Below are 24748 nucleotides of genomic sequence, written 5' to 3' on the forward strand. Positions count from 1 at the left end.
CCCGTCGCTCAACTTTAATTTCTATTTAAGACTGTGGTCTGTTGGAAGAGTTTTAAGCGCAAAAATTGTCCGTCCGTCCCCCCACCGCGAGCTCTAGGAATTTCTTTTCAATTTATCTGGGAAAGTCCGCAGGCTAGAAAAACTACACAGGCGATGCGTCAAAGCATTTTCGTGTTCTGTACAGGTAGTCTTCCACTTAACGTTTATTTAGCGAACAAAGTTACAGTGACGTTTGAAAACGGGGACTTATGACCGGTCCTCGCGGTTACGACCATCGTAGCAGTCCCAGGGTCGCATGATCAAAATTTAGGTGCTTAGCAAACGGCGTGTATAGGTAGTTCATTTAGTGACCATTCAATGTTGCAAAGGCATTGAAAAAAAATGTGACTTATGGGTTAGGGTTAGAGTTAGGCTTTTTCACATTTAAGAGGGTTCCCTCCCCCCGCTTCTCTCCTGGAACCCAAGCTAAAAATGTCTTTTTCAGCAAATGTCTATGGGGATTCTCTGGTGCTTTTTCAAAAGGCAAACTGGACTTTCTTGGGTTTTTTCCCCTTGAAAACGTTTCGCTTCTCATCCAAGAAGCTTCTTCAGTTCTGACTGAATGGTGGAGAATGGAAGGATTTACTGTATATTCTTTGCAGTGCTCTGGTCGTTAGTACTCTCTCTGAGAGTCGTTGAGGGCAACTTGGAGGTTTATATTTACAGGCCTACATTTAGGCAAAAAAACCCCACCAAAATGCACAGGTACCGTATATGTGGTACTTTGCTCAATAGTAGTACCTGTGCGAGGGATCTTGGAGTCCTAGTGGACAACCATTTAGATATGAGCCAACCGTGTGCAGCAGCTGCTAAAAAAGCCAACACAGTTCTGGGCTGCATCAACAGAGGGATAGAATCAAGATCACGTGAAGTGTTAATACCATTTTATAATGCCTTGGTAAGGCCACACTTGGAATATTGCATCCAGTTTTGGTCGCCACGATGTAAAAAAGATGTTGAGACTCTAGAAAGAGTGCAGAGAAGAGCAACAAAGATGATGAGGGGACTGGAGGCTAAAACATACGAAGAACAGTGGCAGGAACTGGGTATGTCTAGTTTAATGAAAAGAAGGACTAGGGGAGACATGATAGCAGTCTTCCAACATTTGAGGGGCTGCCAGAAAGAAGAGGAAGTCAAGCTATTCTCCAAAGCACCTGAGGGTAGAACAAGAAGCAATGGGTGGAAACTGATCAAAGAAAGAAGCAACTTAGAACTAAGGAGAAATTTCCTGACAGTTAGAACAATCAGTAAGTGGAACAACTTGCCTGCAGAAGTTGTGAAAGCTCCAACACTGGAAATTTTTAAGAAAATGTTGGATAGCCATTTGTCTGAAATGGTGTAGGGTTTCCTGCCTCGGCAGGGGGTTGGACTAGAAGACCTCCAAGGGTCCCTTCCAACTCTGTTATTATGTTATGTTACGTTATACGAGCCGTGATGGCGCAAGTGGTTAGAATGCAGTACTGCAGGCGATTTCTGCTGCCTGCCGGCTGCCTGCGGTTCAACAGTTCAAGTCTCACTAGGCTCAAGGTTGACTCAGCCTTCCATCCTTCCAAGGTGGATAAAATGAGGACCCAGATTGTTGGGGGGCAATGTGCCGACTCTGTAAACCGCTTAGAGAGGGCTGTAAAGCACTGTGAAGTGGTATATAAGTCTAAGTGCTATTGCAATCTATGCCCTCAGCCTCACCTGAGTAGTGCAAATGGTTGTAGACCCTTCTTAGAACTGCTGAAAGGACTATGTTGTAGACAGGGGATAGGTCAGGGGTCGGCAACCTTCAACACTCAAAAGAGCCACAAATATCCTAACCGGAAGCCCCCCGTTCAATTCTGGAACCGACCGGAAGTCCGGTTCCCCTACCATAGAAGTCTCCTCCTAGCACGGTGTCCTTTTTCCTCTACCTGTCCTAACCAAAAGCCCTATCAATTGTGGAGCCGACTGGAAAGCCTGCCCCTTGCCATAGAGTCTCTTCCTGGGGGTGCTGTGCTTCTCTCCCCCACCCCACCCCACAAAGCAGCAGCTCCTCTCAAAATTGTGGCACCAATCAGCAAAGGGGAGCCGCAGCAGAGAGATGAAAGAGCCACATGCGGCTCCAGAGCCCCAGGTTGCCGACTCCTGGGATAGGTAGTGTGCTTATCCCTCCCCCTCTATTGAGAGGGGGCTGTTTGGCCTTAATGTAGATGGCCTCTTTGACCCCATTCTGGACAGAGAGGACCGCTGGTCTGAGCGGGAGGGATAGGTCACCACCTCTTCAACAGCACAGTCCTTTCAGCAGTTCCAACAAGTTTACACCCCCCCCTCCGCACTCGGATTCAGTGACCCCCCGAGAGCAGAGACAAACCTCCAAGCGGCCTCAGTGACTCTCAGAGAGAGTACCAACGGCCAGAGGACCGCCAGGAATATCCATCCTTCTATTTCCCCCGCCATTTCCATCAGAACCGAAGAAGCTTCTTGGATGAGAAGCGAAACGTCTTCAAGGGAAAAACCACGAAAGTCCCGTCGCCTCTTGAAAAAGATCCCTTAAGTCTGGTTTTGCTTTGAAACGCCACTTGGAAGTGATCGTTCTCGGACCTTCAATGAAAAGCTGGGCGTATTCCGCATTCCACCGATGAGTAAGACCCGCTTTTCGTGCCTTGTTTCTCATGCTTTAAACATTTGTGGCCTCACTCACCATGAATGTTTTGAAAACAGAAGCTCGGTTACTAAAGAATTTCAGAGTAGCGTAACTTTGCTTGAAAATGCCATCTGGGTGCTGTCTTAGGAAAGCTTTTAAATTCGGCTTGGCCCATGTCGCTGTTGCACAACTTACTCACTCATTCTTGCTCATGGCGACATTTCTAGAAAAGAAATGAATCCATTCTCCTCTTTCCATGTGGCTACTTATTACTTAATCCTGCCCTTTTCCCTCGTATTTTAATGTTTAAATAACAGGCAAACCAAAGAGTGGATTAAGATCCTTAGTGGATTAAAAATGCAATGACAATAGACGGATGGTCCTTGAACCTTTTGCGACCTTCTGACCAGCAAAGTCAATGGAGAAACCAGATTCACTTAACGACCGGGTTAACGGACTTTATCAACTGCAGTGATTTCACTCAACAACGGTCATAAAACGGGGCAAATGTCCCCACTTAGCTCCCACAAGGAGGGTCTCCTCAGGGTGCCGTCAGCCAAACAGTGTCGGCTGGCGACTCCCAGGGGGAGAGCCTTCTCTGTGGGGGCACCTACCCTCTGGAACGAGCTTCCTCCGGGATTACGATCACTCCCCGACCTCCGGACCTTCCGACGCGAGCTCAAGACCCTTTTATTTCATCGCGCGGGGCTGGCCTAATGTGTTATGGTTTTTAATTGGGGTTTCACTATTGGTTTTTTTAATAGTTTTAATGTTTAGCCAAATTTTGAATTAGATTTTTTATAGTGTTTTTAATCTATTTATGTATATTGTTTTATGTTTATTTATTTATTTATTTATTTATTTATTTGATTTCTATACCGCCCTTCTCCCGAAGGACTCAGGGCGGTGTACAGGCAAAATAAAACAAACAGTACAATATATAATTTAAAATGCAATTAAAAAACTTATTTTAAAATTGGCCTGAAAATTAAAATATACAGTGAGCTAAAAACCCCATTTAAAATTAATTAATAAGAATTTTAAAAATTTGATAAAATTCAATTTAAGACAGCCCCGCGCGAATAAAAAGATGTGTCTTCAGTTCGCGACGGAATGTCCGAAGGTCAGGTATTTGGCGAACCGGGGAAGTTCGCTCCAGAGTGGAGCCCCACAGAGAAGGACCTCCCCCTGGGGCCGCCAGCCGACATTGCTTGGCGGACGGCACCCTGAGAAGTCCCTCTCTGTGAGAGCGTACGGGTCGGTGGGAGGCATGTGGTAACAGCAGGCGGTCCCGTAAGTACCCAGGCCCTAAGCCATGGAGCGCTTTAAAGGTCGTAACCAGCACCTTAAAGTGCACTCGAAAGGCCACAGGCAGCCAGTGCAGACTGCGCAGGAGCGGTGTTATATGGGAGCTACGCGGAGCTCCCTCTATCACCCGCGCAGCTGCATTCTGGACTAACTGAAGCCTCCGAGTGCACTTCAAGGGGAGCCCCATGTAGAGAGCATTACAATAATCCAAGCGATGTTGGCTGTAAACCGCCCTGAGTCCTTCGGGAGAAGGGCGGTATAGAAATTTAATAAACTAAACTAAATTAAACTAAACTAATGTCTCCCTTCACCGCAGAAATGTCGGGCTCAACTCTGGTCGTAAGTCGAGGACCGCCCGTATTGATTTCGGGAGAGTTTTGCTTTCTGTTGCCGTTTCTTAGAAGTCAGGTCGCTTTCTGAAAGCATTTTCTGAGTTGGCACTGAAACCTTTCAGCTACCTCCTCCTCCTCCTTTGTTCCCGGCCTTGGCGTCAACAACTTGTGCCAGTCCGGCATATATTTGCTTTCGGTTTCCATATCTCTCGGTTCCTTTGTTCTGTGCCAGGCTGTAACCTTGCTTTCAAAGGATAAGTAGTTGTTTGAATGAAAGCCATTAGTAGCGTTGAACATTTTGCGTCATGGCTCTGAGTCTCGGTGCTGGGAAATTGTTTGCAGAGTTGAATAACCAGAGACGATAAAACAGATCCCAGCTTCAGAGTAACCGAAGCGGCGTGAAGATTAAATTCATGGCTCCACATGAGGGTAAAACGTGTCTTGCTTTATCCAGAATGTGCTAAATCGAGCAAAATGAAATGTGTGAGGAGTCCTTGATGCTCTCTAAGTCTTCTTGCAGATGTTTCATTACCAAACCAGGTAACCCCAATGCACTGATGATGTTACCTAGTTTGGTAATGAAATGTCAGCAAGAAAACAACGAAGCTCAGAGAGCACCCAGGACTCCACGGTCATCATCGTCGCCGTCCTCCTCCTCCTCCTCCTCCTCCTCCTCCTCCTCCTCCTCCTCCTCCTCCTCCTCCTCCTCCTCCTCCTCCTCCTCCTCCTTCCTGCCTGCAAACCCCACCTCCTTCTAAGAATGAAGATGTTCACTAGTTTAGTAATGAAACATCTGCAGGAACACAACAAAGTTCAGAGTGAGATTCTAAGTCATCCAGGTCACGGTTGTCCCAAAGGTGTTTTTTCAAGAGGCAAACAGCTCAAACTGCCCAAGGAGCTGCTGATCCAGTTCTACAGAGGAATTATTGAATCCGTCATCTGCACCTCTATAACTGTCTGGTTTGGTTCTGCAACCCAATAAGAAAAACACAGACTTCAGAGGATCATTAGAACTGCAGAAAAAATAATTGCTACCAACCTGCCTTCCATTGAGGACCTGTATACTGCACGAATCAAAAAGAGGGCTGTGAAAATATTTACAGATCCCTCGCATCCCTGGATATAAACTGTTTCAACTCCTACCCTCAAAACGACGCTATAGAGCACTGCACACCAGAACAACTAGACACGAGGACAGTTTTTTCCCAAACACCATCTCTGCTAAACAAATAATTCCCTTAACACTGTCAAACTATTTACTAAATCTGCACTACTATTAATCTTCTCATCGTTTTCATCACCCATCTCTTTCCACTTATGATTGTATGTCTGTAGGTTTGTTGCTTGTATCCTTATGATTTATATTGATTGTTTCCTGATTGCTTATTTGTACCTTCTGACTATCATTAAGTGTTGTACCTTATGATTCTTGATGAACGTATCTTTTCTTTTATGTACACTGAGAGCGTATGCACCAAAGACAAATTCCTTGTGTGTCCAATCAAACTTGGCCAATAAAGAATTCTATTCCATTCCATTCCATTCCATTCCATTCCATTCCATTCTATTCTATTCTATTCTATTCTATTCTATTCTATTCTATTCTGTTCTATTCTATTCTATTCTGTTCTGTTCAACTGGACTTTGTCTTTTCTTGAAGACATTTCGCTTCTCATCCAAGGAGCATCTGTAGTTCGGACTGAATGGTGGAGGGGGGGGGAAGGATTTATACTGTATTCCTTGCAATCGTCCGGTTGTTAGCGCTCTTTCCAAGGGTCGAGGAGGCCGCTTGGAGGTTTCAGCAGTTCCAAGAAAGCTCCATGTCCATTTGCACTCTGATTCAGGAGACCCTGAGGGCCCAGATGGACCTCCAAGTAGGTCTCAATAATTCTCAGAGAGAGGACTAACGACCAGAGGACTGCAAGGAATGTAAATCCTCCAGTCAGAACTGAAGATGCTCCTTGGAGGAGAAGCGAATTGTCACCAAAGAAAAACGAACTCCAGTTGCCTCTTGAAAAAGCACCTTTGGGACAACAAAGCTCAGAGATCACCAAGGACACCATCCTTTTCCTCCTCTCCCCAAACCCCACTTCCTTCTAGCACTGATAATGTCACCTAGTTGGGTAAGAAAACAACCAAGCTCAGAGTAAGAAAACAACCAAGCTCAGAGAGCACTAAGGACCACACAGTTCAACCCTGAATTACAAAGTCCTCCTCCTCTTCTGTTTCCTCCTCTCCACCAACCCCACACCCTTCTAGCATTGATGATGTTACCTGGTTGGGTAATGAAACGTCTGGAAGAAAACCTCCAGGCTCGAGAGAGCACCGAGGATCCTTCATTTCAACCCTTTGCTACAAATATTCCCCTTTGTCGAAGTAAACGTGTAACAAAAAGCTCACGGGCCATATTCTCTGATACTGTATGATATTAACCTGGTTAGTGCAGGGGGAAAAAAAGGGGGTGAAATAAAACAGCTTTCTCTTGGAAATGTTTTTATTTAAACTGGCGAAACGGTCCACCTTAAGGAAAATGGCCCCAGGGCTTCCCCAACCTTGGAGGCACCCCGTGCTCTGCAGGTTTGCTTAACGACTGCGGGAGTGGGGGGCATCATTAAGTAAGGCTGTCTCACCCGACGGCCATCCCCACTTGGGACCGTACAGGGAGTCCTCGAGTTACGATCGGACACTTGAGCCCTGCATTTCGAAACGTTTGTTAAGCTGCTCACACAGTTTTTAAGTGAATCTGGCTTCCCCACAGACTTTGTTTGTCAGACGGTCGCAAAAGTTGATTGCGTGACCTCAGGACACCGCAATCGTCATAAATATGAGTCAGTCGCGAAGCATCCAAATTCCGATCACATGATCTTTGCATGCTGCAAAGATCGTAACACTGAAAAGCATTACAAGTCACTTTTTTCAATCCCGTTGCCACTTCGAAGAGTCACTGAATGAACTGTTGTAAGTCGAGGAGTACCTGCAACAGGTAGGTTCCGTTGCAATTGTAGGTCCAGGCCTACCTGAATCTACCCTCCATCTTTCCCAACAGGGAGCCGAGTGTCGGCGGTCTTTTCAAGCTACCCGTGCTGGATTCATTCAGGGATGTTGGTTGAATAGATTTGCAAAAACGTGACTCTTCCATTTCTCTTGCTCCTCCAGAACTGCCTCTCGATCCCCGATATCAAGACGGCATTCAGCGACTGCATCAACAAAATTGGGAAGAGGGACTGCTTGACCCAAAGTTGCTCGGCCCTCACCGGGTAGGTAGAGAGCCTGTCGGGGAAGGAGAACATGGGGAGATGCTGGAAAGGCCTGGTCAAAAGGTGGTCAACTCACTCTTAGGACCCCTACTTAAATAGTATTGGCCTGGATTCTGGCGGAACCTAGAATCCAAGAATGTAAGTGTCAGGGCTCCGACGAATGCCCTAATTAACTCATGAGCCTCGAGCCAAGTTTCAAAAGAAAACCAGTTATTTATTAGGAGCAACATGTCGGCAGCTTCCCAAGCATAGTCAACTCTGCCGCATGTAGATTACAGCTCAACTATGACCCTGTTCCCCCACTCCTCAGGCTGTGTCATAAATCACATTCTCCAACGAGGCACTTTCCCAGGCTGTGGAAACCACGCCTCACAAACTGGCTCTGGTAATCTGAGATCCAACTTTTGAGGAAGGTATACGTGGAATGAGGCTGATGAATTGCTCCATCAGTTCTCCCCCGTTTCTATCCATGGCAACTCGAGAGGAGACTAGAAATGCTTTGCAAGTTGACAGTTAAGGCTTGCAAGGGGCTTTGGAGGTCCTCTAGTCCAACCCCCGCCCATGGCTGGAATACACCCCGACAAATGACCATCCAATTGCTGTTAAGTAGGGGACAAAAGTCCATTACAGGTAGTCCTCGACTTACAACAGTTCATTTAATGACCGAAGTTCCAACAGCACTGAAAAGGAAGTGACGTGTGATCATTTTTCACACTTAACAACGGTGGCAGTATCCCTGTGGTCACGTGAACAAAACTCAGATGCTTGGCAACTGATTCATATTTATGACGGTTGCGGCTGTCACGTGGGTCAGGCGATCCCCTTTTGCGAACTTCTGACGAGCAAAGTCGATGGGGAAGCTGGATTCACATAACAACCGCCTTACTAAATTGCAGTGATTCAAGTTAGCAACAGTGGCAAGAAAGGTCACCCAATGGGGCAAAGCTCGCTTGACCAATCTCTCACTGAGCAACAGAAATTGGGGGCTCGATTGTAGTCGTAAGTCGAGGACTATCTAAAGTAACTCCGGGCAGCTGGCTGATAATTTGAATGTAGATATATGAAAACCGGACAGTCCCATCAGGGAAGGCCAAATATTTAGAACCCCCTAAAAGAGGGTTTTTATGGAGAAGTCTTAAAAGAACAGGACCATCCTACAGATCAGGGGTCTCCAACCTTGGTCCCTTTAAGACTTGTGGACTTCAACTTCCAGAGTTCCTCAGCCAGATTAAAGTCTTAAAGAGACCAAGGTTGGAGACCCCTGCTATAGATGGTTGTTGTGACCCAGGCCCAGGTAGGTAGCAGTAGACGCAATCAGCTCAAACACAAACAGATTTTATTAGAACTGCTGAGAATTAACTCCTTCTCAGCATCGTCCAAACTAAATCAAAGCAAATTCTTCCTAACACAATTCTTCAGTCTTATCACCAACCTTGGTCTAATTAGGCAAACTGCCAAAGGCTTTTGTTGACAAAAGTTCAAAAGCAGAAGACCCCAATAAGAAATAAATGCAGCAAGACAAAGAGCATGTCTATCAATGTTGTTTTCCAGCAAAGAGCCCAAGAGTCATTGCTGGTCTTTTAAGCCTTATGGGAGGGGCCAATCATCTCCTGGCCTTATTCCCGAGTCGTCCTCTTTGCTTGAGCTGCTCTTGCCTTCTGGGAGCTCTTCTCATGCGTGCATTAAGAACAGGCTCCTCCTGTTCCTCTGCCTCACTACTGTCAGCCTCTGGAGGCTTTGGTGTCCACACATCACTTCCTGATGGCCCTGGCCCCACCTCTGCCTCTGACACAGAGCCCTCATCCAGGTCTTCCCAGCCTCCAGGACTGGCCCACGTTCTTTCTCAGCCTCATCGCTGTCTGACTCCATTGCCAGTTCCGCAGGCTGCTGGCCGACCACAACACTGGTTTGGAAGTCATGCTGGACCCTTCTGTGTCTCTCTCTCTCCCGTCCCACAGGAAAGGTGTCAACGAAGGGATCGAGTGGATGGTCAGGTCCGTTGTGAGGAACATCCATCGTCCCCCGAGGCAGAAGGACATCACATAGGAGGACCACCAAGCCATTGCCACGCCGGACACTTTGGCCCCTTCCATAAGACACTCTTCTCCTCCTTCTCTCCCCCCTCATTTCTCCTCCCCTCTCTCTGTCCCTCAAGGAGCTTCCTAAGACCTCCCCTCCCCTCACCGAATCAAAGACCCATTTGTCCCCTCTCGTGGCATCTTGCAAGAGACCTCAACCCTGAGAAGAACTGGGACAGGATGTCCTTTCCTTCCTGCTCTGCTGTCCCTCCTCCTGAGCGTGGAGTGGGACGGGGCAGTTGGAGTTTCAAATATGCACAAGACGCATATCTCTCTCTCTTATTTTTTGTTTTTTTGTTTTGTTTTGTTTTGTTTTTTTGCAAAGCTACAAATCTGTCGGGAATTGGAAGACTTCTGGGGCTACTTGATCAAACCGGGCCACGGAATGCAAGGGGGAAAATCCCGTTTTCCAGGGATCTCCTGGGCCGTTCCATAAATCTGATTTTGCACTTGTATGAAAATTGAGCGATCGGCAGTGGGGGGCGGGAGAACGGACTCTTCTTTTATAGCAAATGTACACCTCATAAATGCTGCAGTGAGAGAGAAAGAGAAAGACGAAAGAAAGAAAGAAAGAAAGAAAGAAAGAAAGAAAGAAAGAAAGAAAGAAAGAAAGAAAGAAAGAGAGAGAGAGAGAAATCACTGCCGGAGCTCTCTGTCCTTTTTTCATATCGGTTCCTATATTTGTGCACAGGATTAAAACTGATTTCTAGTTCTTTTCTGCTCCGTTGCTTTTCTCTACAGTGCGAGTAGAAAACAGAGGAGTCAAGTGTCCGCACTAGAGAAGGAAGCATTGAGGAATAAAAAGAAGGACTAGGGGAGACATGATAGCAGTGTTCCAATATCTCAGGGGCTGCCACAAAGAAGTGGGAGTCAAGATATTCTCCAAAGCACCTGAGGGTAGAACAAGAAGCAATGGGGGGAAACTCATCAAGGAGAGAAGCAACTTAGAACTAAGGAGAAATTTCCTGACAGTTAGAACAATTAATCAGTGGAACAACTTGCCTGCAGAAGTTGTGAATACTCGAACACTGGAAGTATTTAAGAAGAGATTAGATAATCATTTGTCTGAAGTGGTGTAGGGCTTCCTGCCTGGGCAGGGGGTTGGACTAGAAGGCCTCCAAGGTCCCCTCCAACTCTGTTGTTGTTATTATTATTATTATTATTAAATGTTCTGGCTCTGGTCGCAGAATGAGACAACTCGCCTTGGCCAACTGACCGCCGGACAATTCAGCGAATCCATTGAATTGTTGAAAATAATTTAAATGGCGATTGTAATTTTTTTTGACATTCCCGTTTTATTTTGGCGTTTCTTTTGTTTCATGAATCTTATCCCCGCCGTTTCTTTGGGATCGGTGTAACTTTTGTCCCGCAGCGAGTTGACCAGTGATGAGTTAGCCGTGGTGAGTTGTCCAAGACCTCTCCGGTCATCCTGGTTAAATGAGGAAAAAGAATAATCGGGAACCAGTTTATAAACGGATGGAGGCCAGGGGTTGCAAGGGTCCAATATCTGAAGAGATGGTAAAAAAATTTTTTACGGTCCAATAAAACTTCATTATCTCTTGGTCCAGCGCTGGCCGGAACAGGGATTGTGGCTCTTTTCCATTCTGTACAGTGGAGATGGTCAACCTGGCATAACGTCCAGCGGAAAATGAGGCCATCTTCCTTTGGTGGCTCAACAGGCTAATGCAGTCTGTTATTAACAGCAGCTGCTTGCAATTACTGCAGGTTCAAGTCCCACCAGACCCAAGGGTGACTCAGCCTTCCATCCTTTATAAGGTAGGTAAAATGAGGACCCAGATTGTTGGGGGGCAATAAAAGTTGACTTTGTATATAATATACAAATGGATGAAGACTATTGCTTGACATAGTGTAAGCCGCCCTGAGTCTTCGGAGAAGGGCGGGATATAAATGCAAATAAAAAAAAAACACCCACATCATCAGTTTTAGAGCAGAGTGGGGTTTGCTAGAGTGGAGGAGGAGAAGAAGGGGAGGAGGAGGAGAGAGGGAGGGAAGGAAGGAAGGGGCAGAAGGTGGAAGAGGTTGATTGTTTTCTTGCAGATGTTTCATTACCCAACAGGGTAACGCCATCAGTTTTAGAGGGGAGTGGGGTTGTCGAGGCTGTTAAGCCGAGGACTACTTTAAAACAAATGGCTTGTTTAGGAGAGACAAAAATGCTGCCTTCAAAATATTAAACCTGCAGCCTAGGAAAGAAGGGAGTTTATGATGACGACGAATCACTTCCCTGCAATTTTCCATCGACGAAACTTCGCAGAACAAAAAAAAAAAAAGTGTATTATATAATCAGATTTATTTTAGCGCTACTGCATCCTCTCCGCGTTTTGCATCTCTTCCCGGACAAATAACACCAAAAATGATTTAATGGACTACTCGGAGCCCCAGTAGGAAAAAAAAAAAAATATCCAGGCCCTGCCAAACTAAATATAAGTATGTCATTCTTTTTTTCCTTATCTGATTTCCCCTATTTCATTCAGCCTAATCTGGCCCGAGTCTTTCAGATTTAGCTCCTTTCAGTTTAACTTCTGGAATAAAATAAAATACTTCTGTCCGCCCAAAGGAATCCGTTTCCTGTCATATCGTACTAAATGGGGAAATTTGGAAGGCTGTAGGGTAATTCTTGGCCGCGAAACCTGACCGATAGTGGAAATTTTAATTTCTTGCCAAGAACATATTTTTTCTAGTGACATCAATAAGTGGCTGGCCTACAATCTGAAATGCTTTATTTTATCATGCTGACTGTGTTGCAAATAGAAGTGCCTCCCCTCCTTGCGTCACCTGAATGACAAATGACAAGTAGCGTAAGCTATCCAACAAAATGAAATTCAAGGGTGAAAAAAGGAAAGTTCTACATTTAGGCAAGAAAAGCAAAATGCACAGGTACCGGATATGTGGTACTTTGCTCAATAGCAGTACCTGTGAGAGGGATCTTGGAGTCCTAGTGGACAACCATTTAGATATGACCCAGCCGTGTACAGCAGCTGCTAAAAAAGCCAACACAGTTCTGGGCTGCATAAACAGAGGGATAGAATCAAGATCACGTGAAGTGTTAATACCACTTTATAATGCCTTGGTAAGGCCACACTTGGAATATTTGCATCCAGTTTTGGTCGCCACGATGTGAAAAAGATGTTGAGACTCTAGAAAGAGTGCAGAGAAGAGCAACAAAGATGATTAGGGGACTGGAGGTTAAAACATACGAAGAACGGTTGCAAGAACTCGGTATGCCTAGTTTAATGAAAAGAAGGACTAGGAGAGACATGATAGCAGTCTTCCAATATCTCAGGGGCTGCCACAAAGAAGAGGGACTCAAGCTATTCCCCAAAGCACCAGAGGGCAGGACAAGAAGCAACAGGTGGAAATTGATCAAGGAGAGAAGCAACTATTTATTTATTTAGTCAGTCAGTCAGTCAGTCAATCATATATAAGATAGCAGGTAAAAGTACATATAAACATGATTTGGATACATGAAAAGAGTAAGTAAAAAAAGGAATATTAGGACAGGGACAGTAGGCACGCTGGTGCTCTTATGCACGCCCCTTACAGACCTCTTAGGAATGGGGTGAAGTCAACAGTAGACAGTTTAAGCTTAAAGTTTGGGGGGTTTGGGGAAGAAACCACAGAGTCAGGTAGTGCATTCCAGGCATTGACCACTCTTGTTACTGAAGTCGTATTTTCTGCAATCGAGTTTGGAGCGGTTGACCTGGAGTTTATATCTATTATTTGCTTCGTGTATTGTTGTGGTTGAAGCTGAAGTAGTCATTGACAGGTAGGACGTTGTGGTAGATAATTTTACGTACTGCACCTCACCTGACAGTGAGAACAATTAACCAGTGGAATGACTTGCCTCCAGAAGTTGTGAATGCCCCACAACTGTTAAGTTTTTAAGAAGAGATTGGACAACCATTTGTTGGAAATGTTTCCTGCTTGAGCAGGGGGTTTGTTGTGTCTCGCCAGCCCCCTCTCCGCAGCTGGGCCCCTCTCATCTCCTGTTATCTCAGCCAGATACTGATAATGCAGACGAAGGGCCTGGCATGCCTCCGGCCTCCGGTCCTGGCACCATGCCCGGACAGACCGAGCAAATAAACCCCTCCCCCACAGCATGTGAACATGAGGAGCCTGAAGCCAGTCACGAGCTGGAATTGCCGGCAGCTGGAGGGTGGACGGATCCACGCTTCCGGAGAATGGAGAGGCGACGTCAGCAAAAGGAAGGGAGGGGCAGGCCTGGATAAGTGCTGAGTCACGGAGCCACACCCCATGGCCTATATAAAGGATCTGCTTTCTGGCATTCTTTGAGTCAGGCAAAGTCTAATTTGGATTGCTGAAGTCACATCTTGGACTCCTGCCTGCCCTGAGAACTCTGACAGAACTTTGGCAAGGCTGCAGAGGCTTTGTGGCCACGCTTGATACAGACTTCCCCGACCCGACCGTCAGAGGAGGAGTGGGACACGACAGGGTTGGTCTAGAAGACCTCCAAGGTCTCTTCCAACTCTGTTATTCTGTTCTGTTCTGTACAGGTAGTCCTCAGCTTAAAACAGTTCGTTTAGTGACCGTTCAAAGTTACAACGGCACTGAAAAACAGCAAGTTAAGACTGGTGTTTGCATTTACGACCATGGCAGCATCCGCATGGTCACGAGATCAAAATTTGGACGCTTGGCAACTGAGTCGTATTTATGACAGTCACAGTTTCCCGGGGTCACGTGATCCCCTTTTGCAGCATTCAGAGAAGCAAAGTCCATGGGGGGGAATCCCGATTCACTTAACAACCGTGTGACTAACTTAACACTTGCAGTGATTCACTTAACAACGGTGACGAGAAAGAGAGCAAAATGGGGCCAAACTGACTTCACAAAGGTCTTGTTTAGCAACAAGAAATTTGGCGCACTCAGTTGTGGTCGTAGGTCGAGGACCCCCTGTAGTCCTCACTTAATGACCATTCATTCAGCATCCCGTTCCGAGTTACGACGGTGCTGAATGCAGGGCAGTTAAATCCAGTCCTCAAAGTTACAGCTGTTTGAGAACCCCCACAGACACATGTTCAAAATTCAGGCTCTTCGCAGCCCACCGGCATTTATGACCAGATTTTGTAAGGTCATCCAGAATCAGATACACGCATCCACTTTGGGTCACTGCACTACAAAAAAAATAAATAAATGTTGAGACTTTGGAAAAAGTGCAGAGAACAGCAACTAAAACAATTAAAGGCCTGGGGACTAAAACATAGGAAGAAAGGTTGCAGGATTTGGGTTTGGCCAATGTAGAGAAAGTTGTGAAGTCGTGTCCGACCCATCGCGACCCCATGGACAACATTCCTCCAGGCCTTCCTGTCCTCTACCAGCCTCTGGAGTCCATTTAAACTCATGCCTCCTGCTTCAGTGACTCCATCCAGCCACCTCGTTCTCTGTCGTCCCCTTCTTCTTTTGCCCTCAATCTTTCCCAGCATTAGGCTCTTCTCCAGTGAGTCCTTCTCTCTCATTAGGTGGCCAAAGTATTTCAGTTTCCTCTTCAGGATCTGGCCTTCTAAGGAGCAGTCAGGGTTGATCTCCTCTAGGACTGACCGGTTGGATCGCCTTGCAATCCAAGGGACTCGCCGGAGTCTTCTCCAGCAACAGAGTTCAAAGGCCTCAATTCTTTGGCGCTCAGCCTTTTTTACTAGAAGGTTGCTATCATGTCTGTTAATTTGAGGGGCTACCATAAAGAAGAGGGGGTCAAATTATTTTCCAAAGCCCCTGAAGGTAAGACAAGTAACAATGGATGGAAACTAATCAAGGAGAGAAGCAACTTAGAACTATGGAGAAACTTCCTAACAGTGAGAACAATTAATCATTGTAACTGCTTGTCTCCAGAAGTTGTGAGTGCTCCAACACTGGAAATTTTTAAGAATATGCTGGATAACCATTTGTCTGGAATGGTATAGAATCTTCTGCTTGAGCAAGGGGTTGGACTAGAAGATCTCCAAGGTCCCTTCCAGCTCTATTCCAATTCAAACGTGTGAGCTAGCTTGGCAATTATTTTTAAAAAAACTGCTTTGCTGATGCCAGATCCGGAAGATAGGAAAGCGGAAGGTGTGTTAATGCTACAAATTCATTGCATATTTTATACATACAAAGGAAGAAAAAGCCCATTTTTTTTTCAGGTAACCATTCAATGTATATTTCTGTGTTCCAGATTCCAGGGAAGCTCAGTGATGTAAGTTCCCCAAAAATTTCAAGAGGTTCTGGTAGCTGTTGAGCTAAGGACTTCAGCAGGACCATAAAAGGAGAATTATTTATGAAGCACATTGGTGCTCTCGTATACTCCAAATTAGGGGTTTTCTGATGCTGGATTTCTACGATGTTCCAGGAAAATTTGCAGCCTCAGAGCAGGCCAATTGACCAATGCAATGATCTCAGGTGGTATGCAATTCTGCAGTTTTCCAGATGAGTGTTTTCCACCAGATCATAGTTACGTATTAATCATGATGTTAGTCATTGTTATTTTATTGCCGCATGTAATTTAATCCATGCTTCAATAGGCTTTGTAGCAATAGGTACCCTGTTTCCCCCAAAATAAGACATCCCCTCATAATAAGCCCAATCGGGCTTTTGAGCGCATGGTAATAAGGCCAAGCGCTTATTTCAGGGTTCAAAAAAAAAATATAAGTCAGGATCTTATTTTCGGGGAAACACGGTAATTGGAAAAATATGGCTGTTTTCTGCAAATGTTTTGCGCCCAGTCCAACCTCCTGCCCGCCAGCTCAAGCAGGAGACCCTACATCATTTCAGAAAAAAGGCTGACCAGTCTCCCCTTAAAAACCTCCAGTGATGGAGTACCCAAAACTTCAGGAGGCAAGTCATTCCACTGGTTAATTGTTCTCACATTCAGAAAATTTCTCCTTAGTTCCAGGTTGCTTCTCTCCTTGATGAGTTTCCATCGTTGTTTCTTGTCCTGCCTTCTGGTGCTTTGGAGAATAGCTTGACTCCCTCTTCTTTGTGGCAGCTCCTCAAATATTGGTGTTCTGTCTCCTTCCCCACTTCGGGTTAACGAGCTGGCCTTCAGCCAGTGGATTCATGGCTCTTATCAGTCCTGGCAGAGAAATCGCAGCTGCCTGCCAAAGTTCAAACAAATGACTCACGTAGCAAGACTTTCAGCTCTTTTTGAAATGGATCAGCTAAACTTTTGCTTCCCGTGGAGTGAGAGCAGTCCCAAAGCTCCTTATATATCCTGTGGGGTGGGGCTCCTGCCCCACCCTTCCCTTTGATGACGCTGCCTCACTAATCTTCTGAAGCGCGGGTCAATCCAAGCTTGATTATTATTATTATCAGGTGTGTCTGAAGGCGTAGCCTGGAGAAGGGAGGAATCAGGGGATGATGGCCTCATTACGTCCTCCGACTGGCCTGGTTCTGGCTCCTGGAGCTGGGCCAAAGGAATCGGTGCTCCCGAGGTAAGCCTTACCGGCTCTTCCCCCTCACTCCCTGAGTCACTTTCGGGCATAGGGCCAGGTTCGGGGGCTGGAGTCACAACAATTGGAAGACTGCGATCAAAACTGCTTAGAGAGGGCTGTAAGGCACTGTAAAGCAATACATAAGTGCTATTGCTGTTGCTATCATGTCACTTGGTTGGGATCAGTTTCAATCTTCCTTGATACTCCTTGCTCAAGGTATGATTTCTTCCTTGATTGCAATCAACGCCCATATAAACAGATAAACAAGGACAAGTAGGTTGAAAAACAGCTTCTATCCCAGAGCGGTAATTATACTGAATTCTACTGTATAGTGCAACATTAATGCAATATCATTGACCAACACTACCTTTAAAGATAGTGTTGGTCACTACCTTTAAAGCGCTCCATGGCTTAGGGCCAGGGTACTTACGGGACCGCCTTCTGCTACCGAATTACCTCCCACCGTCCCGTACGCTCACACAGAGAGGGGCTTCTCAGGGTGCCGTCCGCCAAGGAATGTCGGTTGGCGGCCCCCAGGGGAAGGTCCTTCTTCCCTCTGGAACGAACTTCCCCCTGGATTACGCCAACTGCCTGACCTTCGGACCTTCCGCCGTGAGCTCAAGACCTATTTATTCATCCGTGTGGGACTGGCTTCGTGATTTTTAAATTTTATAATTTTATAGTTTTAGAGAGTTTCATTTTAATAGGATATTGTTTTATATCTCAGCCCATATATAATAAGTTTTTTAATTTGTTGTTTTAATTGTATATTGTTCTATTTTTTATTATGGCTGTGAACCGCCCTGAGTCCTTCGGGAGAAAGGCGGTATAAAAATCTAATAAATAATAATAATAATAATAATCAGGGGTTTTCTCAGTTTTCTCACCCAGTTGAGTGTCGTGTTGAAGTTGCCAGGTCTGGAAACCAGGAGATTGTGAGTTCTAGTCCTATTTTGGGCACAGCCGGGGGACTTTGGACCAGTCACTAGGAAGGAATCCAGGGCCAAGCCACTTCTGAAAAAAAAACCTCGCCAAGAAAACGACAAGAATAGTCCAGACAGTTTCTGAAAACCAGACAGGCTTGAAAAAGATTTAAAAAGAAAGGGGTTGGGGTGTGTGTGTAATCCTATTTATAAATCTGTCAGGGACTGAGTTGTCCAAAGACGAAGTTCCATTAGATTTGGCCGGAGGTAAAAATAATATTTCCTGGCTGAAATGGCCATTGAATGGGTCTATTTGTTGAAAGATTAAGAGTTATTCTTTTGAGCTGCCTCTTGACTTTCAGCAATAGATAGATGAAGGTTTTGCTAAAATCCGAGCCAAGAAAGGCCGCAGGACTTCTGCTTTTCAGCAGCTTGGCTGATCAAGGCTTTCTTTCTCACTCCGTCCTACTTTTAGTCAGTCACACACACGAGTTCAAACTCCCTTGACTGTGCTGACGTTTTCTTCTGTCATGGCTGAGCAAGGGTCACAAATACTTGAGAAATCTCATTTCTCAATCGAGACTGGAACGTGCAGGATAGAATTATTAAACAATAGGTTGTCCTGGAATTGCAACCTCAATTGAGCGCCGAACGAACATTGAATAAGTGACATAAGTGAATGTCGTCCCATTTTACGACCTTTCTTGTCACCGTTGTTAAGTGAATCACAGCAGTGGTTCAGTGAGTAACGTGTTGTGGTTCCACCAACAGCCTGCGGAGCTGGCAACGGAGTCAGTCAGCGATGCGGCTGAGGGGGGGGCCAGGGCCATCGGGGAGTGAGGTGTGGACTCCAGAGCCTCCAGAGCCTGATAGTAGTGAGGCAGAGGAACAGGAGGAGCCTGTTCCTAATGCATACATGAGAAGAGCTGCCGGAAGGCAAGAGCAGCTCAAGCAAAGAGGACAACTCAGGAGTAAAGTCAAGAGATGATTGGCCCCTCCCATAAGGCTTAAAAGACCAGCAACGGCTCTTGGGCTTTGCCGGAAAACAACATTAGTAGCTTTGTCTTCTGCTTCGTCTACACCTTGCATTTATTTTTGTGACTTCTCAACGTTTGCCAAGAAAGGCCTTTGGCAGTTTGCCTAATTGGACCAAGGTTGGTGATAGGACTGAGGAATTTGTGTTGGGAGGAATTTGTTTTAATTTGAGTTGAACGACGCTGGGAATGAAGTAATTCTCAGCTGTTCGAATAAAGTTTGTTTGCTTTTTCATAGACTAAGTTTCCTACTGCCTACTTGAGCCTGGGTTACAACAACATGGTTGTTAAGTGAATCAGGCTCCCCCCACTGAATTTGCTTGTCAGAAGATCGCAAAAGGGGATCGCTTGACCCCCCCACCTGGGGCGCTGCCACTGTCATAAATATGAATCAGTTGCCAAGCATCCGAATTTGAATCATGTGACCACAGAGATTCTGCAGAGGTTGTTAGGTGCGAAAAACGGTCATAAGTCACTTTTTTCAGGGCCCTTGTAACGTCAGATGGACACTAAATGAATGGTCGTAAGTCAAGGACAACCTTTAAAATATAAACGCGCCCACATTCATCACATATGGCTAATAATCTGCTATATTATACAGATCTGAGTTTGATTTACAACCTCCTGGTTCCTAGAGAGAAAGTCTCAGTTTAGAATACAGGTAGTCCTCAACTTACGACAAAAATCAGGACCACCATTTCCATTGCTAATCAAGGGACTAATTTTATGTTTTTGCCACAATTGTCAAGTGAGCCTAACACAGCAGTTGTTAAATGAATCACGTGGTCATTAAGTAAATCTGGCTTCCTTTGGTGCTTGATGGGAGCAAGCTGGGAAAGTCACAGATGGCGACCAGGTGATCCTGGGATCCTACCCACCCCTCCAAACCATGGTAAATACATGCTGGTTGCCAAGCAACCAAATGTTGATCACGTGACCATGGGGATGTTGCAATGGTCATAAGCGCAAGGACTGGTCGTAAGAACTTTTCTCATTGTAAGTTCGAACAGTCGCTTTTTATTATTATTATTATTTGCATTTATATCCCGCCCTTCTCCGAAGACTCAGGGCGGCTTACACTATGTCAAGCAATAGTCTTCATCCATTTGTATATTATTATACAAAGTCAACTTTATTGCCCCCAACAATCTGGGTCCTCATTTTACCTACCTTATAAAGGATGGAAGGCTGAGTCAACCTTGGGCCTGGTGGGACTTGAACCTGCAGTAATTGCAAGCAGCTGCTGTTAATAACAGACTGTCTTAGCAGTCTGAGCCACCAGACGCTTAATGAACAATGCAGTGTTCCAATACCTGAGGGGCTCAAATTATTTCCAAAGCGAAGATGAGAAACAATTGAGGATCTGTATACTGCACGAATCAAGAAGAGGGCCGTGAAAATATTTACAGACCCCTCGCATCCTGGACATAAACTGTTTCAACTCCTACCCTCAAAACGACGCTATAGAGCACTGCACACCAGAACAACTAGACACAAGAACAGTTTTTTCCCGAAGGCCATCACTCTGCTAAACAAATAATTCCCTCAACACTGTCAAACTATTTACTGAATCTGCACTACTATTAATCTTCTCATCGTTCCCATCACCAATCTCTTTCCATTTATAACTGTATGACTATAACTTGTTGCTGGCAATCCTTATGATTTATATTGATATATTGACCATCAATTGTGTTGTAAATGTTGTACCTTGATGAACGTATCTTTTCTTTTATGTACACTGAGAGCATCTGCACCAAGACAAATTCCTTGTGTGTCCAATCACACTTGGCCAATAAAAATTCTATTCTATTCTATTCAATGGGGGGAAACTAACCAAGGAGAGAAGCAACCTAGAATTAAGGAGAAACCTCCCAACAGTGAGGACAAGTAACCAGTGGAACAGCTTGCCACAAGAAGTTGTAGGTGCTTCATCACCAGAGGTTTTTAAGAGGAGACTGGATAGTCATTTGACTGGAATTGTACAGGGTCTCCTGCTTGAACAGGGGGTTGGACTAAAAGACCTCCAAGGTCCCTTCCAACTCTATTTTTCTATGTTCTATGACTACCTGTATTATAACGAGCTTATAGCTTTTTTTCAGTCCTATTATAACTTCAACTTACAGTCAGTAAACTAATGGCTGTAAGTCAAGAACTACCCACATTCTTGAGTTGCTTGTTCAACGACAGAGAAAAGAGTTTGTTCCTTGAAAAAAGGGTGGGGGACATGTGTGTTTTGCAACACACTTATATTTTAAGGCCGACGAAACATATCTGAACATCACATGTATATATTCGCCCTGTTTCGGCTAATATACGATATCAGCCAACAGAGAAATGACTAATGACAAATCTGTTTTTCCATTTAACATTTCTCTGTAATGCATTTCCCCCCCCCCCAATATCATTTCTTACTCACCTTACCGGAAAAAAACCCAACAACTCACCAAATCCAAACAAATCATTTTCCAGAGAAATATAAAAATATAAAGCCTCGTACGAGTGACCTGAACGCAGTCTGAATCACAAAGAGGAGCACTGATTACAGACGTCAATTTACATCTTAAGTTCTTTACATCTTAAAAGGGCTCTGTGTGGCTCAGACTGCTAAGACAGTCTGTTATTAACAGCAGCTGCTTGCAATTACTGCAGGTTCAAGTCCCACCAGGCCCAAGGTTGACTCAGCCTTCCATCCTTTATAAGGGAGGTAAAATGAGGACCCAGATTGTTGGGGGCAATAAAAGTTGACTTTGTATATAATATACAAATAGAATGAAGACTATTGCTTAACACAGTGTAAGCCGTCCTGAGTCTTCGGAGAAAGGCAGGATATAAATGCAAATAAAAAAAAGAAAAAAAAAAGAAAAGCGATGCACTTAATGACGTGAAACACTAAAAAAGAACATTCTTAAAGGTCTTTTCTCGGATTAACGGCAACATTGGATGGGAGGAATGTGAAGTAGCACGATTAGCACATGGCAGAAAACTCCACCGTACTGAAATTCTGACTCATGTTGAAATGTCATCCAGGAACTTCAAACAAAAACCCAAACAAAGAAATCGTGACCGCAAGAACCTTACACGAAATTAAAAACAGGGTAATTCCCTTCGATTCTGATCCAACTTCTCATCATGGCTCGTCCCACACGTCAGAGGGAGGAGGTGTGTTACGCAACTCGGGTGTTGCTGCTGGTGCGACAGCTGCTTTAAACAACAGTCATGGAAGGAACGGGAAGAAAAGCAAAGGTTACGATGTTGAGCGAATACTTTGGATCTCAACCTATGGAGATTCTCCACCATCCAGGTCATGGTTGCCCCAAAGGGGCTTTTTCAAGAGGCAATTCAAAGGACTGCCTTTGGATTTGTAGATGTTTCGCTTCTTGTCCAAGAAGCTTCTTCAGCTCTAAATTGGATGGTGGGGAATGGGAGGATTTATATTCCTTGCAGACAGCTGGTCATTTGCATCCTTTTTAGAGAGCCCTTGAGGCCACTTGGAGGTTCATCTGTGTCCTCAAGGTCACCTGAGTGACGCTTAATTGCCTTCATCAAAACTGAACAACCCCCTCTCAACAGATGGGGAAGGATACGACATCATCCATCTCCAGTCTACAACATGGTCCTTTCTGCAGTTCCAAGAAGGCTTCACACCCATTTGAATAGAATAGAATAGAATAGAATTCTTTATTTGCCAAGTGTGATTGGACACACAAGGAATTTGTCTTGGTGCATATGCTCTCAGTGTACATAAAAGAAAAGATACGTTCATCAAGGTACAACATTTACAACACAATTGATGGTCAATATATCAATATAAATCATAAGGATTGCCAGCAACAAAGTTACAGTCATACAGTCATAAGTGGAAAGAGATTGGTGATGGGAACGATGAGAAGATTAATAGTAGTGCAGATTCAGTAAATAGTTTGACAGTGTTGATGGAATTATTTGTTTAGCAGAGTGATGGCCTTCGGGAAAAAACTGTTCTTGTGTCTAGTTGTTCTGGTGTGCAGTGCTCTATAGCGTCGTTTTGAGGGTAGGAGTTGAAACAGTTTATGTCCAGGATGCGAGGGGTCTGTAAATATTTTCACGGCCCTCTTCTTGATTCGTGCAGTATACAGGTCCTCAATTGCACCACTCAGGTGACCCCGAGGACCAAGACAAACATCCAAGTGGCCTCAACATCTCTCTAAAAGGATGCAAATGACCAGCTTAATAATAATAATAATAATAATAACAGAGTTGGAAAGGACCTTGGAGGCCTTCTAGTCCAACCCTCTTCCCAGGCAGGAAACCCTACACCATTTCAGACAAATGGTTATCCAACATTTTCTTTAAAAATTCCAGTGTTGGAGCATTCACAACTTCTGCAGGCTGTTGCTCCACTTATTGATTGTTCTAACAGTCAGGAAATTTCTCCTTACTTCTAAGTTGCTTCTCTCCTTGATGAATTTCCACCCATTGTTTCTTGTTCTACCCTCAGGTACTTTGGAGAACAGTTTGACTCCCTCTTCTTTGTAGGAACCTCTGAGATATTGGAATATTCAAATACAATTTGAAACAAGCGTTTAGTTAATTCTTACATTTTCTGTGAGTTTCAAGGATTTTGGAGGCTCCAACAGTGGAGGTTTTTAAGAAGAGATTGGAAAGCCATTTGTCTGAAATGCTACAGGGTTTCCTGCCTGAGCAGGGGGTTGGACTAGAAGACCTCCAAGGGTCCCTTCCAACTCAAAAAAAAAAAAAAAAAAACTCTGTTATTCTGTTAACCAGCACAGGTAGTCCTTCAACATACAACCATAATTAAGCCCAAGGTTTTTGTTCCTAAGTGAAACATTTAAGTGATTTCTGTCCCATTTTACAACCGTTCTTGATTATTATTGGCATCCTTCAGTCTCAAAAGACTACGGAATCGTGCTCTGGAAACAGCATCTAGGGTGGCTAAATAGGCCAATTCGAGAGTGGCAATTCCTTCCACACTGAGGGCAGATACATTCTGTCCCCTGCCCAGCCCCCAGATTTCGCTGGTTCTGGGACTGCCTCTTTGGCTCAGCCTGCCGAACAAATGTCTCTTCGAATTGGAGAAGGTTGTGTTGCGTCTTTAGCCTCCAAGCTGAATGATCGGAAGTGAAGTAAACTCTGCTGAAACAGCGACGTCTACGCTGGCTTGGGCATGGCGTGAGAATGGCCGATGGTCGGATTCTGAAAGATCTCCTGTATGGAGAATTAGTGCAGGGAAGGCGCCTCAGAGGGAGACCACAGCTCCGTAGCTTCTTCTCCAGAAAGATTACACTACTAACCAGAGCATACAAAACATTTGCTAGACCAATTCTCGAATACAGCTCGCCTGTCTGGAACCCGCACTGCATATCGGACATTAATACAATTGTCACAACAAAATACCTTATGCCGCCAGACTTGAAATCCTGGGTTTTGAAAATTTAGAACTCCGCCGCCTTCGGCATGACCTGAGTATAACTCATAAAATCATCTGCTATGTTGTGTCTGCGCCCCCCCGAGCTGGGCCTCCTGCCAGAAAATGACTTGGAGCCGGGCCTGCTGCCAGAAAGTGACTTGGAAAGTGAGGGGGAAGGGCCGTCAGGACTTACCTCGGGAGCACCGGCTTCCCTGGCTCAGCTCCAGGAGTCAGAAACAGGCCAGGTGGAAGAGATAACGAGGCCTCCATCCCCTGACTCTTCCCCCCCAGGCCACGCCTTCAGACCCAGCTGATAG

The 24748-nt window shown here is 45.1% G+C and overlaps 1 protein-coding gene across 4 annotated transcripts in view; it reads left to right on the forward strand.

Moving 5' to 3' along the window:
• Positions 1-24748, forward strand: part of ARFRP1 (ADP ribosylation factor related protein 1) — a 71936-nt gene that overhangs the window by 17743 nt on the left and 29445 nt on the right. For 2 of the 4 annotated variants that reach the window (XM_058177936.1, XM_058177938.1), the window contains exon 7: positions 7447-7547. The exons of 1 other annotated variant lie outside the window; for it this stretch is intronic. In XM_058177936.1, the coding sequence (XP_058033919.1) occupies positions 7447-7547 (101 nt within the window). Of the gene's footprint in view, positions 1-7446; positions 7548-9505; positions 10190-24748 lie in introns of those variants that run through there. One more of the 4 variants, XM_058177937.1, reaches the window with a different exon arrangement.

The sequence above is a fragment of the Ahaetulla prasina genome, chromosome 3 (genome assembly GCF_028640845.1).
Source record: "Ahaetulla prasina isolate Xishuangbanna chromosome 3, ASM2864084v1, whole genome shotgun sequence".
NCBI lineage: Eukaryota > Metazoa > Chordata > Lepidosauria > Squamata > Colubridae > Ahaetulla > Ahaetulla prasina.